We start from the raw sequence: 17081 nt of genomic DNA on the forward strand, positions 1-17081 counted from the left end.
GAATTTCAAGCGCAGATTAAACTGCAAAGACAAGGGAGCTTTTCTAAAGCCTCATAAAGAAGAGCAGTGATTGGTAGATGGGTAACAATAAACCATCTAATGTTGAGTACATCTTTAATCATGGTCAAGTTAATAAATATGCTGTGGATGATAAACCACCCAGACACATCAAAGATACAGTCGTCCTTCTGAACTGAGCTGCAGGACAGGAAGGACACTGCTTAGGGATGTCACCATGAGGACATTGTTGATTTAGAAAAACCTACAGAGTAAAATGGATGTGATGGGAGAACTGAGGATGGATCAACAACATTGCAGTGACTCCTCAATAATGACCTAAATGACAGCGTGAAAAGAAGAATCCAAATATAAAGAATAAAAGATATTCCAAAACATGCAAAAAGGCACTAAAGCCATACTGCAAAGAAGAAATTCCACGACAAAGGAATACACTTTTCTGCCTAAATGCAAAGCCTTATGTTTGGGGCAAATCCAACAACACATCACTGGGTAACTGCCTCCTTATATTCAAGCATGGTGGCTGGATCATGTTATGGGTATTCTTGACATGGACAAAGACTTTTTCAGGATGAAAAGAAATAGGATGGAACTAAGCACAGGCAAAATCCTAAAGGAAAACCTGATTCAGTCTGCTTTACACCAGACACTGGGGGAGGAATTCACCTTCAAGCAGAACAATAACCTACAACACAAAGCCAGATCTACTCTGGAGTATTTAGTTCAGTCTGCTTTACACCAGACACTGGGGGAGGAATTCACCTTCCAGCAGGACAATAACCTACAACACAAAGCCAGATCTACTCTGGAGTATTTAGTTCAATCTGCTTGAACACATGGTGCAAGATTTGAACATTTCTGTCGAGCCTTGATAATAATAATAGAGAAAATAAATTGCACAATCCAGGTGTGCAAAGCTCTGATGAGACTTACCCAATAAGATGCATAGCTGTAATTGCGGCCAAAGGTGTTTCTAACATCTATTGACTCATTTATGTTTTATTTTTCATTCATCTTAAAAATGTTATTTCTCTTCCACTTCGACATTAGAGTAGTTTGTGTAGATCGTTGACAAAAAAATGACAATTAAATCCATTTTAATCCCACTTTATAACACAAAATGTCAAGAAATCCAAGGGGGGGTATAGACTCTTTATTGCCTCTGTATGTAGTGTACCTAAATGTATTTTTGGTGGTAATGTAAGTCGACTCAAATTTAGCTTGTGTTAGTTTAGTAGATATAGAAGAGAAACATTAGAATATCAGATGGTTAAAATACAAAATATTCTATTGAAACGTTAAAAAGAATAACAAAAAAGATTAAAATCATGTTCTTGTTATTTGGAAACTGTGGAAATACTACATTTTTAAAAGTAATGTTATACCGTACTAAACAAAAACAAAAAGGACAACGGCTTCATATGAGACTCCCTTATTATTTGTTGTTCACAAAACAATGTATATTTTATTTATATTGGAACCGACATAATAATGCCCTGCCACAAACCGCATTATCAGTCAGAAATCATGCTTGGACTAGAAATGGTGGTGAGGGCGCATTACAACAGTGAATCACACGCATCCCTCATAGAAATCTTTTGGTTAGACAGTCTTTCTACACACTATTCTCGCGACTTTTACAATGCTAAAAACAAAATGATATAGAAATGAATATAAAATAAGAAACACACATTTCTCCCCCCCAAAAAATCTAAACAATCATGGAGAGAAAAATAGTCATAATTTGGAAATGGGAATAATTTAATCAGTTTGTGATATATTAACACTCTTAACATGTATTGCAGTCTATCAATAATGCATCAAATATGTGCATGCTTTTATTTGATCGTTCTAATATTTTGATGGTCCACATTGTGATAGTTGAGACCAAAGTGATACACTTGAATTTTGGGGTTCAAATAATTAAAATCTATACCTTGCAAGTGCAATCTACAACTGATGATCCCATGAGCTTGTCATCAAATCCATGCAAGACGGGCAACAATTGGTTTACTGTGCAAGTCAACGCAACTTCTTTATTGAGTTACAATTGTCATACCTTAACATTCATAATATTTTAACAAGTCGAGACTGAACACTGTAGCATTTCAGATGGCAGCATTTTTTCCCCATTGGTTGAACGAAATTTCAACTTAAATAAAGTTTACCGAAAATCTAAGTTTGTCAGATAATTTCATGCAACAAAAAAGTGGTATATTCAACAGCAACCGCTGTGCAGATCAGCCTATAAGCATGAGGATATATCTGCAGGTCTGAATCCTAAATGAATGGAAAAGATAGGCACTATATGACTAAATTAATTTTGCCACCAATGGAAGGCAGGAATATGATACTTCTGACTGATTGAAAGGTTCAAAACAATTCAAACTGACCTGGCATGGCCTGCATCACATGCTCTGGTAGCCTACAACCATACCAGTGAAGTTGAAAATGCTTCAAACATATTGTGAAATTGCTAGACATAGGGGAAATCAGATAACAGAGGAACCTCTGGTATATTTCATTCTGAATGCATCACAGTGGAACGGACATGTTGAAAATGTCTATTGAAAGAGTTAAATACTTTACTGACACATTTATGAGTAAAAGGATAGGATAGTAAACATGCACAATGTCATTAAGTGAGTAGCCAAGACCATATTGTAGATGCACATCAATGATGCAGAGCGGATGTCACATACAATAGTGTGTTATAATTGTCATTGTTGATAAAACTTGTCCTTGCTTTAGTCTGATTATAACATGTGGTTCTTACCACAGCAGATATAGTATGGGCATAGGCATGCTTGTTGACTGGGTTGTCACACTTGTCGGTAAGTTTGGAGGTTCCTTTCAAACAACCACAGGTATTTATAATCTAAATAATGACAACAAGATAATTAAGTACAAATCATGAGAGGAATCCCTAAACTGCTACATCCTGGATTCAGGTAAAAAGTAGAGACATGTTGCTATAAAAAAAACAGTAAATAAAACAAAATAACAAAAGATGAGCTTTTATCAGTTCATACACAGTCCAGGGTTGGGCCCAATTCAGAATTTTGGAATTGACTCCCATTCAGCTCATGAGTTGACATCTTTATTGAATTTAGCCACACTCCACAGGATGTGGAATTAGAGTTTGAGTGACAGGAAGTATAATTGAATTCAGTGCAATTCAAATAAATTCAACTCAGTCATAGAACATGAGTTTCATTGAAGTCACACTTACAGATACACTACCGTTCAAAAGTTTGTGGTCACTTAGAAATGTCCTTGCTTTTTAAAGAAAAGCATATATTTTGTCCATTAAAATAACATCAAATTGATCCGAAATACAGTGTCAACATTGTTAATGTTGTAAATTACTATTGTAGCTGAAAACTGCTGATTTTTAACGGAATATCTAAATAGGCGTACAGAGGCCCATTATCAGCAACCATCACTCTTGTGTTCCAATGACACGTTATGTCAGCTAATCCAAGTTTATCATTTTAAAAGGCTACTTGATCATTAGAAAACCCTTTTGCAATTATGTTAGCACAACTGAAAACTGTTGTTCTAATTAAAGAAGCAATACAACTGGCCGTCTTTAGACTAGTTGAGTATCTGGAGAATCAGGATTTGTGGGTTTGATTACAGGCTCAAAAGGGCCAGAAACAAAGACCTTTCTTCTGAAACTCGTCAGTCTATTCTTGTTCTGAGAAATGAAGGTTACTCCATGCAAGAAATTGCCAATAAACTGAAGATCTCATACAACGCTGTATACTCCCCTCACAGAACAGAGAAAACTGTCTCTAACCAGAATAGAAAGAGGAGTGGGAGGCCCCAGTGCACAACTGAGCAAGAGGACAAGTACATTAGAGTGTCTAGTTTGAGAAACAAACACCTCACAAGTCCCCAACTGGCAGCTTCATTAAATAGTACCCGCAAATGACCAGTCTCAACGTCAACAGTGAAGAGGCGACTCCGGGATGATGGCCTTCTAGGCAGAGTTCCTCTGTCCAGTGCCTGTTCTTTTGCCCGGCTTAATCTTTTCTTTTTATTGGCCAGTCGGAGATATGCATTTTTCTTTGCAACTCTGTCTTTTGAATTTCTTAGAATTTCACTTAATTCAAATGTATTTCCTGTAATTCAAATTGCAATTCTTATCTTGTTTGCTGCTTCAATTCAAATTCAATTCAAGAATAGAAATGTATAAAGTATTCTCAATTAAATTCTGAATTGAGCTCAACACTGATATACAGTCACCACCAAAATTGTTGACACCCTTAATAAAGATGAGCAAAAATGACAGTATCACATAAATAATACAAATACTGAACAATATTGTATGGCCTATTTGAAACAATTGGAAAATGATATTTTATAATAATACAATTGCTCAGAGAAAAATATAATAATTTTGTTTAACAAGCTAAAAGAATATATATATTAAGATACGCAAAAATGATAGCCACCCATTTCCAATAGGTTGTGCACCCTTGCAAGTATAAGGGCACTTATCCTTTTTCTATAATGTTTTATGAGATTTGAGAACACATTGGGAAGGATCTTAGACCATTCCTCCACACAGAATTCCATTCCTCCACACATTCCTCCAGATCCTTGAAATCCTTTGGTCTGTGCTGGGGTTCAAGTCCAGGGACTGAGATGGCCGTTACAAAATGTGGATTTTGTTATCAATTAACCACTTCTTTGTTTTTTCTTTGTGGCCAAGTTTCAGCCTCCTGGCAGAAACAACCAGGGTTTAGGCTAAATGTCCTGGTACTTGGTAGAGTTCATGATGCCGTTGACCTTAACAAAGGACCTCAGGACGAGTGGAAGCGAAACAGCCATATAAAAAAAGATCTACCACCATACTTTACAGCAGGTAAACTCAAACAAATAAACGTCTCTTTTTCAGGACCCTGTCTTTCAAAGATAATTAGTAAAAATCCAAATAATTTCACAGATCTTCCTTGTAAAGGGTTTAAACACTGTTTCCCATGCTTGTTCAATGAACCATAAACAATTCATGAACATGCACCTGCGAAACGGTCGGTAAGACACTAACAGCTTACAGACGGTAGGAAATTAAGGTCACAGTTATGAAAACTTAGGACACTAAAGAGGCCTTTCTACAAACTACAAAAGAAAGATGCCCAGGGTCCCTGCTCATCTGCGTGAACGTACCTTAGGCATGCTGCAAGGAGACATGAGGACTGTAGATGTGGCCAGGGCAATAAATTGCAATGTCCGTACTGTGATACGCCTAAGACCGCGCTACAGGACGGACAGCTGATCGTCCTTGCAGTGGCAGACCATGTGTAACAACACCTGCACAGGATCGGCACATCCGAACATCACACTTGTGGGAGAGGTACAGGATGGCAACGACTGCCCGAGTTACACCAGGAACGCACAATCCTTCTTTCAGTGCTCAGACTGTCCGCAATAGGCTGAGAGGCTGGACTGAGGGCTTGTCGGCCTGTTGTAAGGCAGGTCCTCCCCAGACATCCCCGGCAACAACGTCGCCTATGGGCACAAACTGTCGCTGGACCAGATAGGACTGGCAAAAAATTATCTTCACTGACGAGTCGCGGTTTTGTCTCTCCAGGGGTGAAGGTCGGATTCACATATATCGTCAAAGGAATGAGCGTTACATCGAGGCCTGTACTCTGGAACGGGATCGATTTGGAGGTGGAGGTTCTGTCATGGTCTGGGGCGGTGTGTCACAGCATCATCAGACTGAGCTTGTTGTCATTGCAGGCAATCTCAACACTGTGCGTTACAGGGAAGACACCCTCCTCCCTCATGTGGTATCCCTCCTGCAGACTCATCCTGACATAACAAATTCTTATTTACAATGACGGCCTACCTCTGCCCAAACCATAACCCGGATGATGCTGGGCCAATTGTTCCACCCTATGGGACTGCCAATCACAACCGGTTGTGATACAGCTTGGACTCAAACCAGGGTCTGTAGTGATGCCTCTAGCTAGCACTGTGCTGCAATGCCTTAGACCGATGCGCCACTTGGGGGCCCGGTGATGGATGACAAATGGATTTTACATGTGTGTTATCGCATTTGTACACAGGAAGCCATGGAAGGCCACAATATAGTTCCTTAAACTGAGACTCATTTTAAAAAGTAAAAGAAGAATCTTTGGGGGTGCCAATAGTTTTGACACCTATATTTTTGAGATTTGTTTTGTTTTACTTGTTAAACCAAATCTACTTCTCTGAGCGATTGTATTAGTATAAAATTAAAATTGCATACAATATAGTTCAGAATTTATATTCTTTATTTTATACATTCTTTTTTGCTCATCTTTATCAAGGGTGCCAATAATCTGAGGCTACTGTATCCCTGGTATCTATGAATTCTACATCACCATTCTGTTTCATTAAGAGGAGCACCCCTTTTCCTCAGAACATTGACTAATCATTTAGTGGTCTAACACAAACATTGCTGTCATTCTACAACTAACTCACTCTGGAACCAGCTCCTTATTCTGGAATCAGCCCATCACTATGGAACTACCCTATCATTCTGGATCTAGACCATCATTCTAGCATTTTCCACAGTACCTGGAATCAACTCACCTGACTAGTTAACACAGTGCCATTTTCTATAAGTTTAAACATCATCTGTTTGACGAGTCAGCCCTGAGCAAAAACCTTTATTCCAGTTCACATGCTGTAATTAAAAGAGTTGACTAGCTGGCTGTGTATGGACAGTTATTGCCACATTTTTGTAATCTCCTTCCTGTATGGGTAAAGTGACTGTCCTTCCACACTCACACCCCATTAGCAAAGGGAACGTTGGCTTCCTGATTTATACTCTCCTTGACGTCTAGGGGGAGTGAGTCAAAGAGGTGGTCCTCCACCACCAGGCAGTTCCTGTGGAGGAGATGACACTGGCCAAGCTGGGCTGGCAGGCGGTCCAGACAGTTTCCCTTAAGCTCCAAGTTTGTTAGCTGCACCAGATTGCATATCTTCTCTGGAAGGACAGAGATACAGTTGTGTCCCAGACATAGTGTCTTCAATTTGGTGCACTTGAACAGCTGCTTGGGTACCACCTCCACCTTGTTTCCTGTAATGGCAAAGTGCTGGAGGTTCTGCATGAAGCCGATCTCCAGAGGGATCACCACTATGGAGTTGTGGCTAACGTCCAGATACCTCAGCTTCAGCAGGTTAAACAAAGGTATGGGCAGAGATTCAAGTTTGTTGTGCGAAAGGTAGAGGGACTCAAGGTTTTTGACGTGGCTTATGGACAATGGAATGGTGATGATTTTATTGTGCCACAGTTTAAGGCAGATCAGCCTATTGAGGTGCTGGAAGCTGATGACCTCCTCAATGGTGCGAATGTTGTTGGATTTCAGGTCCAGCTCCTGCAGGTTGGTCAAACTGAAAATAGCATGGGGAATCCTCTCCAGTTCACAATTGTGAAGTTCCAGTTCAGCTAGGTTCATCATTTTTTTCAAACTGTTCAGTACCAGGAGTTTAGTACCGTCATTATGTACAACCAGCTTGATCAGGTGTGGAGAGAGATCTGTTATGTTGGTTGGGACCTTCGTCAAGTTGCTTTTTAGATGCAGAATCTTCAGATGTCTCAGGTCTCTGAGAGATTCTAAACCAATCATCTTGTTGTTTTCAGAATTCAGATTGCCGACCAAGTATAGCTCCCTCAGACTTTTCAACAGGTACACCCAGGTGGGGATCTCAGCTACATCTGTAAACTTGACATGAAGGCACCGGAGGTGGTCACGAAGGAAACTGAACGCGGTCTGCTCAACTTTGGCAGGGCAGTGATAAAAGTGAAGCTCCTGAAGGTTGATCATCTGGGAGATCTTGGCTGTTATCCTGGCCTCTGGGATCAGCTCCAGCTTTAGGATCTCCAAATCGGTCAGATCGAAGACAGCATCTGGCAGACCTGACAGCATGAAGAGATGGAGCTCCAGTTTGTCCTGAGCGTTGCGGGTTACATGCTGTCTCAGTTTCTCAAAGGTCCACTCGTGATTCAAGCTGATCTCTCGCAGTTTATTCTCGCTGACTTCAGAGAGGAAGACGCCAAAACGCTTCGAGTACAGCTGGTCATACTGATCGACCATGTGCAAGAGAAACGCAAAGTCGTTCTTCACGTCAGGAATGTCACTGAAACTACTCTCCTCTCTGACTTTCTCGAAAGAGTACTCCTTGAGAGGTCGTCGAAACAGCCAAAAGAGAGTGTATATACAGATTAGGCCATATATACAGACGAGGGAAATATAGCTGACAAGCAGCTTCCTTAACATGAATGCCATGTTATGTGTACATTGGAATTTAGAGTATCCGGTTAAATGTTTTATGTCAGGCTCACACACATGATCAAAGTCAATTGAAGCAACAAATGTCATTGTGTAACACAAGATCAAAATGAACTTCACGGTTTTGATCACAGTTTGAGCAACATAGAGCTTGTAGATCAAATCACTGTCTTCCACGTGGGCACGGAACTTCCTAACCTTTTCAAACAAGGCCTTGGCCTGCTCTCCATCTTTCTTGTCCAGTATGGTCATGCATGGGACTTCAATGACAGGCTTATCAGCCGTAAACTTGACCCCAGATTTAGCCAGCATCGGGGTAGACTGGTTAGGACTTCCCTCTTCACTGCTGGTTGAGAAATGTTTCGGTAGGGAATGGGCACCAGTGAGCCTTTGCTTATTCTCCTCCGAGTCCTCACATGCCGTCTCGGACAATGCCTTTGTCGTCCAAGGAGACTCAAAACACTTCCCCAGAATCCCCACAAAATGCTCTATTTTTGAACTAGTCTTTGGATATTTGAACCAAAAGTTACTGCTGACCATGAGGACAATGGTGTGTATGAGAGCAAGGTATGGGAAGTATTTTGAGTACCACGGCAGGGCAACGTGGTAGCACATCTGATTGACGAAAACATACTGCTGAAAGTCCAGGTTTGTCCTGACGCCTGTTGGCGGAGGCTGCTGTCCAACACCACCAAACTGTGCGAAGTGGATGACACTATCCGGTAGATCATTAATCATTAGGGGCGCTGCAGCTAGAGTCACCCTGCTTCCTCCGTTCCCTGACCCTGACCCAGACCCCTCCTCTGGCTGCGGTGTCGTGAAGCTGCTGGGGTCCTCTGGAGCCGTTTCCAGAACGGGAAGGCAAACCACCTGGTCTTTGGTTAATTGCATGGTTCCAGAAAATATGGCCAGCATCAGCATGACGACGCCCAGGTAGTCCATAAAGACGTCCCACCATGGTTTCAGGATCCGATAGGTCGGCTGGATGTCATTCAGGGCGGCTACCTCTGTGAGAGTAAACATCACTGCAACAGAAAACAGACATATTAATTCAACAGTGAATTGAAGATGAGGGGGAACAAACGGCAGTGTCTACTCCAGTACCTTTGTTATTATTTTTGCTTTGTGGACGAAAGGTTAGGTTCATCAAGCAGCGTGGTAAAAAAAAGCAGGATTCCAGCACACGACTTATCAAGACCATTGCCGAATAAGGCTCACTGTCACATGCTTCTATCGTAAACCCTGAGGTTGTACCACCCAGCACATCAAGAAGGGAGTGTATTTCATACCGAACCTCTCCCTTGAGATAAGTACATCATGATTTCAATGGTAGAGTTGCTAGGGGCAAAAAAAGTTAGATTTACTACAAAAAAACAAAATATATCACTTTGTGGTCAAAATGAACACCAGAATTGACATCTTTCACTATAACTAAGCCTTAAACATTTGATTTCAATGAGAAAAAATATTTTGTATTAAATTTACTCTTAAAAGTTATGGTCCATGTCATACAAAGAAATTGGCATAGTAGGCAATGTAACCAATCACATCCATCATTTAAGTTGTATTATAGCACAACCTACAAATTACCAGCAGAGGGCGACCATTTTGAATCCATTTCACATTCACTCTTATGGTAATACTTACAAATTGAATCCTAACTCTAAAAGTAGCAGAGATCCCACTCTGGAACTTTAATATGATAATGATTTACTTTGTTTTACCTATTTTCTATTGATATTGTTTTGTATATACAGTGCCTTCGAAAAGTATTCAGACCCCTCGACTTTTTCCACATTTTGTTACATTACAGCCTTGTTCCAAAATTGATGAAATTAAAAATCCTGAGCAATGTACACACAAAGCATAAACCGTTTATTAGACAGTTTTAGAAATGTATAAAAAATAAAATCAGAAACACCTTATTTGCATAAATATTCAGACCCTTTGCTATGAGCCTCGAAATTGAACTCCGGTGCATCCTGTTTCCATTGATCATCCTTGAGATGTTTTCAAAACTTGATTGGAGTCCACCTGTGGTAATTCAATTGATTTAACATTATTTGGAAAGGCACACACCTGTGTATATAAAGGTCCCACAGTTCAAAAACCAAGCCATGACAACAAAGGAATTGGCCATAGAGCTCAAGAGACAGGATTGTGTCGGTGCACAGATCTGTGGAAGTGTACCAAAAAAATGCTGACCATTGTAGGTCTGCAAGAACACAGTGCCATACATATTTCTTAAATTGAAGAAGTTTGGAACCACCAAGACTCTTCCTAGAGCTGGCCACCCGGCAATCTGGGGAGAAGGGCCTTGGTCAAGGACGTGACCAAGAGTTCCAGAGATCCTCTGTGGAGAGGAGAGAACCTTCCAGAAGAACAACCATCTCTGCAGCACTCCACCAATTAGGCCTTTAAGGTAGAGTGACCAGATGGAAGCCACTCTTCAGTAAAAGTCACGACAGCTAACTTGGAGTTTGCCAAAAGCAACCTAAACCATCTCAGACCAATTGAAACAAGATTCTCTAGTCTGATGAAACCAAGATTGAACTCTTTGGCCTGAATGCCAAGAGTCACGTCTGGAGGAATCCTGGCACCATCCCTATGGTGAAGCATGGTGGTGGCAGCAGCATCATGTTGTGGGGATGTTTTTCAGCGGCAAGTACTGGGTGACTAGCCAGGATCGAGGCAAAGATAAACGGAGCAAAGTACAGAGAGATCCTTGATGAAAACCTGCTCCAGATCGCTCAGGACCTCAGATTGGGTATGAAGGTTCATCTTCCAACAGGACAACGCAGGAGTGGCTTCAGGACAAGTCTCTGAATGTCCTTGAGTGGGCCAGACAGAGCCCGGCATTGAACCCGAATGAGCATCTCTGGAGAGACCTGAAAATAGATGTGCAGCTACGCTCCCCATTCAACCTGACAGAGATTGAGAGGATCTGCAGAGAATGGGAGAAACACCACAAATACAGGTGAGCCAACTTTTAGCATCATACCCAAGAAGACTCAAGGATGTAATCGCTGCCAAATGTGCTTCAACAAAGTACTGAGTAAAGAGTAGGAATACTTGAATAAAAAAATGAAATATCATTTTTAAATTAGCAAAAATGTCTAAAACCTGTTTTTGCTTTGTCATTATGGTGTAGTGTGAAGATTGATGAGGGAAAAAAATATTTAAACAATAAAGCTGTAACCTAATAAAATGTGGAAAAAGTCAAAAGGGTCTGAATACTTTCCGAAGGCACTGTTCCATTAAAATTATGCTGATTCATGACTTTGACAGGTTGATAAAAACTGCCTGCCTGTCTGTCTCATCCCGACACGTTTATTCCTATGTGACAGCTGTTGATCGGATTTTTGAAACAATAAGGTTTATACAAATTTCCGCTGTTGAAAACTAAATGTTAGTCAAAAAGAAATGTGAGATAATGTCTAGTTGCTTTTTAGAGTGGAGATCGAGTTCTTAAATTGCCTTGCTGGGCTGATGAGACAGTGGATTGCGCAGTCAGATGGACCAGAGTAAATAGGTATTTTTACGTCATAAATTTAACCGGTGGTAACTTGTGGAATAGACACAGGCTGGAATGAAGTTTTAACCAATCAGCATTCAGGAATAGACCCTACCGTTGTATAAAAGGCAACTATTGCACAATCCAGGTGTGCAAAGCTCTTAGAGACTTACCCAAGAAGACTCACAGCTGTAATTGCTGTCAAAGGTAAATGTAAACTCAGCAACAAAAAAAGAAACACCTCTCACTGTCAACTGCGTTTATTTTCAGCAAACATAGCATGTGTAAATATTTTTATGAACATAACATTCAACAACTGAGACATAAACTGAACAAGTTCCACAGACATGTGATTAACAGAAATTGAATCATGTGTCCCTGAACAAAGAGGGGGGTCCAAATCAAAAGTAACAGTCAGTATCTGGTGTGGCCACCAGCTGCATTAAGTACTGCAGTGCATCTCCTCCTCAGGGACTGCACCAGATTTGCCCGTTCTTGCTGTGAGACGTTACCCCACTCTTCCACCAAGGCACCTGCAAGTTCCCGGATATTTCTGGGGGGAATGGCCCTAACCCTCATCCTCCGATTCAACAGGTCCCAGATGTGCTCAATGGGATTGAAATCCGGGCTCTTCACTGGCCATGGCAGAACATTGACATTACTGTCTTGCAGGAAATCACGCACAAAACAAGCAGTATGGTTGGTGGCATTGTCATGCTGGAGGGTCATGTCAGGACGAGCCTGCAGGAAGGGTACCACATGAGGGAGGAGGTTGTCTTCCATGTAACGCACAGCGTTGAGATTGCCTGCAATGACAACAAGCTCAGTCCGATTATGCTGTGACACACCGCCTCAGACCATGACGGACCCTCCACCTCCAAATCGATCCCGCTCCAGAGTACAGGCCTCAGTGTAACACTCATTCCTTCGATGATAAACGTGAATCCGACCTTCCCCCCTGGTGAGACAAAACCGCGACTCGTCAGTGAAGAGCACTTTTTGCCAGTCCTATCTGGTCCAGCGACGGTGGGTTTGTGCCCATAGGCGACGTTGTTGCCGGTGATGTCTGGTGAGGACCTGCCTTACAACAGGCCTACAAGCCCTCAGTCCAGCCTCAGCCTATTGCAGACAGTCTGAGCACTAATTGAGGGATTGTGCATCCCTGGTGTAACTCGCGCAGTTGTTGTTGACATCCTGTACCCGTTATGCAGGTGTGATGTTCGGATGTACCGATCCTGTGCAGGTGTTGTTACACATGGTCTGCCACTGCGAGGACGATCAGCTGTCCGTCCTGTCTCCCTGTAGCGTCTCGCAGTACGGACATATGGCCACATCTGCAGTCCTCATGCCTCCTTGCAGCATGCCTAAGGTACGTTCACGCAGATGAGCTGGGACCCTGGGCATCTTTCTTCTGGTGTTTTTCTAGAGTTGGTAGAAAGGCCTCTTTAGTGTCCTAAGTTTTCATAATTGTGACCTTAATTGCCTACCGTATGTATGGTTAATGTCTTAACCTCTCTGGGATATTCGGGACGCAAGCGGGACGCAGGACAAATTAGCTAGCAACAGCGAGCTAGCTAAATAGGACAAATTAGCTAACAACTGCAAGCTAGGCTGTTTTCATATTATCCATAGATAAACAAATCATCGGCCAGAGCGTCAAGTCTGCGCTCTGAACGCTCTGAGGGCAAAACAAGATGGGTGGGGCTAAAGCTAAATGGTGTAAAACACCATTTCAAATGTTGCTACATAAGACCGAATCCAAGTGGTGAGTCACATATGAAATCATGTAGTCACTTTTTGGTTACTACATGATTCCATATGTGTTATTTCATAGTTCTGATGTCTTCACTATTATTCTACAAATGTAGAAAATAGTAAAAATAAAGAAAAATACCGGAATGAGTATGTGTCCAAACTTTTGACTGGTACTGTATATATTTAACTATAACCTGCTGCTGACTATCAGGTAGTGAGCAGGGTGTTGCTGAGTAACTGAGTGACTGACTGAGTGGTGGGAAAGGCCAGAGCAGTGTGTGTGCATTGAAAGAACTGGTTGAGAGTGCTGCAGCAGAGGCAGCTTGTGTCAAGGACAAAGTGTAGCACACTCGCACATTGTAACAACTTTTTACCATTTGTGGGTAGGCTATTTAGGAGACACCCTTTTCCATAAAAAAATGAATGAGCTAGAACTGATATAACGGTGACAAAGCATTGGAAAAGGACTTAAGGCACACTAGAGCTCTTTAGATCAAACCACCTCTGTGTGAATTTAAGTAAACTGCATTCAAATGTCGACTTTTCTTATGGATAACCGTATCATGCTCAGTTCTAGGGTCTGGAGCGCTGTGCAAGTGGAAATTTGAAATGGACGTTATGGAACTCCCTCGTGTGCTTCTCTTAAATGGGAAAAAGTCCCCAATTCAAATGTATTTAAAATGTGGAGAATGATAGGTTACATTTGCATTTGTTGGCCATCAAAGACTATTCATTTCTATGCCATTGTAAGCTACTGATGCCTACCATATGATACAGTACAATAAATATGTTGATGAAATGTTGATATCGCTGGAGTCATTGCAAATCAATGTGCCACTCGTGTTGCCTACCAGAAGCTGGCAAACAGATGTAATAAATAGCCTTAAACACAGTTTGTAGTTGTAGTCTTGTGATATTATGTAATTGTTAATGGCCATGTTCAGTTAATTAAATTGGAAGTTATCAATTGTGATCATGGTCACAGCTCTATCGCAAATGTATTATTCTCCACATTTAATGTCAGTTTCATTGTGGACTTTTCCCTGAAATTAGATACCTGCATCTGGCTCAGCAAACCTTGGCAAAGTTGAATTGCAATTATAAACCCAGATTTTTGTCAATAGCCTATGCCTATTTTACGAACAATTACATTTCGTAAACAGGCCATTTATAACGGTTTGTAGTCTTAACATCTGCCACACAATGAAGGCACAATTGCCAGAAAATAGCCTAACATTCGTTTTTTGAAGTTCGTCCAAGTGTTTCTTGCAGAGATTGAGATCCTCTGTCCAACTTTCCTCATTCAAACTCTCCTGTCGGAATTATCTATAGTTATGCACATGCACAAACAGGATTTATTTACAATTATAAACTAGGTGGTTTGATCCCTGAATGCTAATTGGTTGAAAGCCATGGTATATGGTAACATGGGAATGACAAAAAAAACTACACTTTTACCATTTTAATTACACTGTTAACCAGTTTATAATAGCAATAAGGCTCCTCAGGTTTTTGTGGTATATTGGCCATATACCACACCTCCTAGGGCCTTATTGTTTAATCATAGCAGTCAAAACAAGTTAAATCAACATCCATTGATGGAAAATGATCTGGAGAGTTAGTAAGGGCAATTTATCTTTTCTCTTGAAACATATTCTTAAACTTGCAAGAATTATTATTTTGATGGAAAACCAATTTTTTCTTCCTAGCCTTAATCGTTAAAAATGAAGTAGACATTCCTTAATTCGCTCGTTAATGGTATGGGGAAAAAAAGGTATACATGGATAAATGTTGCAACTCTGCGCTGAAAACATTTTTGGGGACTGGTTTTCAGAGGTCATTGGCTAGAGATTTTAGCTAGACCTGGCAACACTACCCACAATCAAAAGAAACCATGTTTGTGGTAGCTAGATGCCCTTGTAGACTTCTGTACATCAAACTGATGGACCACAAATGCTGTAGGCTCGTCAGAGATTTAAAATATACCTGGTTTACATTGTCATATCACAGTCAAGGCTAAAAACTGCGTAATCTACACATCAGCTACGCTATAGTTTATATGGACCTTATATTAATGAACAGTTTCGGCTACTACTGTGTTCCAAAAATGATTAAGTAGCCTACACGTCATATGAAATTGCATAGGCTACCCACCACCTCCTAGATTGAACATAGGATAGTGTCATATTAAAAATATGAGAACACAGCGTGATAAAGAACTCCCTGTTTTATATAGTAGATCAAACTGGATATAGCTATCCCACAACATCATCGGCTGCGCACTGGCACGGGATGCACATGAATGGGCTCTAAATGTGACACAGCATTTCTGCTCGGAAAAGTCTCAACTGGATCCTCGAGACGTCTAACTCTGACGTCACCCAATTGACGTTGCAATTTAACACGGTAAGGGTTATGGTTAGGATATGAGTTCAGGCCTGGATTTAGTAGGCTATACAAAACCAAAAAATGTATAGGCTACAGTAGGCCTCGCCTACTCTTGATTACTGGACAGCGTGTTAACGTTATATATTGAAATGTAACACGGCCTAGCCTTCTCTATAGCAGCATTGTTGTAGCCTCTTCCAGTACGAGTTTTCTTAATGAGTGGGTACACATTATTCTGTGACAACATATATACATATGGTGCCGCTATTTATACAGAAAGGCATTGCATAATATTATTGGCGGCGGTTTCTGAGACGAGATAGGCTACGCATACGCACCTTCAATTAATTTATGGGTCCCGTTGCCTCGATACTTCAGCCGAAAAAGGATAATTATTGGTACGTCCCATGATTCGATAAGGTAAACAAAGACGAAATGCTTAACATCTAGTCAACCGTACTGCTGAACAGACACTAAGCTGATTAGAAAATTGCTTTGGTTCTGCTTCCTCCATAGCGACATGCAGCGGCCATGAAGGTTGGTTGCAGCATGGGACACAGAGTGCACAGGAAATAAATATTTAATGTATCCTAGGCTAGTCCAATAGCTTTACCGAACCATCTTTGGTATTACTGTATCAACCAATCATGTCTCAAAAACAAGACAAGTCTCAACTCTGCTGCCAGGTGTGAAGTGTAAACTAAAGCATGTAGGGCACACACACAATCTATACAATATCCTTATGCAAAACCACCCATTGACTGTAAACAAATTATAAAAGCTTGGTTGTATTACATTGTCATAACTAACATATCTATGCGATTTTTTTTATTTTTTTTACAGAAAAGCTATTGCTGCATTATTTATGTTTTGGTTTGATAGGAGATTTTGTTAACTATTTATTTTAGTCCTATATAGGGAAAGTAGTTTACTCCACTGGATTATTTTTGGTACACCACTCAAAATAAGAAAAAGTGAATTTCTGGCACCATCCACAGATCCAGCAGCCTAATCAGCTACGATCAGTCCATGACAAGCAGTGACATTTCAAAGCATTATTTTCTTACATCAGTTTCATGTTATAATGAATGACGGTGACCTCTGAAACAGCTCTC

General features: G+C 40.9%; 1 protein-coding gene across 1 annotated transcript; it reads right to left on the minus strand.

The window, feature by feature from the left end:
- Positions 1 to 1758: 1758 nt before the first annotated feature.
- On the minus strand, positions 1759 to 16465 carry LOC135556269 (volume-regulated anion channel subunit LRRC8D-like). Its single transcript, XM_064989333.1, has 2 exons — positions 16305 to 16465; positions 1759 to 9334 (listed from the first exon to the last, which is right to left on the minus strand). The coding sequence occupies exon 2, from the start codon at positions 9330 to 9332 to the stop codon at positions 6801 to 6803; it is 2532 nt and encodes an 843-aa protein (XP_064845405.1). The 5' UTR covers positions 9333 to 9334; positions 16305 to 16465; the 3' UTR covers positions 1759 to 6800.
- Positions 16466 to 17081: the final 616 nt, after the last annotated feature.

The sequence above is a fragment of the Oncorhynchus masou genome, chromosome 15 (assembly GCF_036934945.1).
Source record: "Oncorhynchus masou masou isolate Uvic2021 chromosome 15, UVic_Omas_1.1, whole genome shotgun sequence".
NCBI lineage: Eukaryota > Metazoa > Chordata > Actinopteri > Salmoniformes > Salmonidae > Oncorhynchus > Oncorhynchus masou.

What these genes read in the sequence shown, in the direction of transcription:
- LOC135556269 (XM_064989333.1), bottom strand. Translation starts at nt 9,332, where the DNA reads ATGTTTACTCTCACAGAGGTAGCCGCCCTGAATGACATCCAGCCGACC.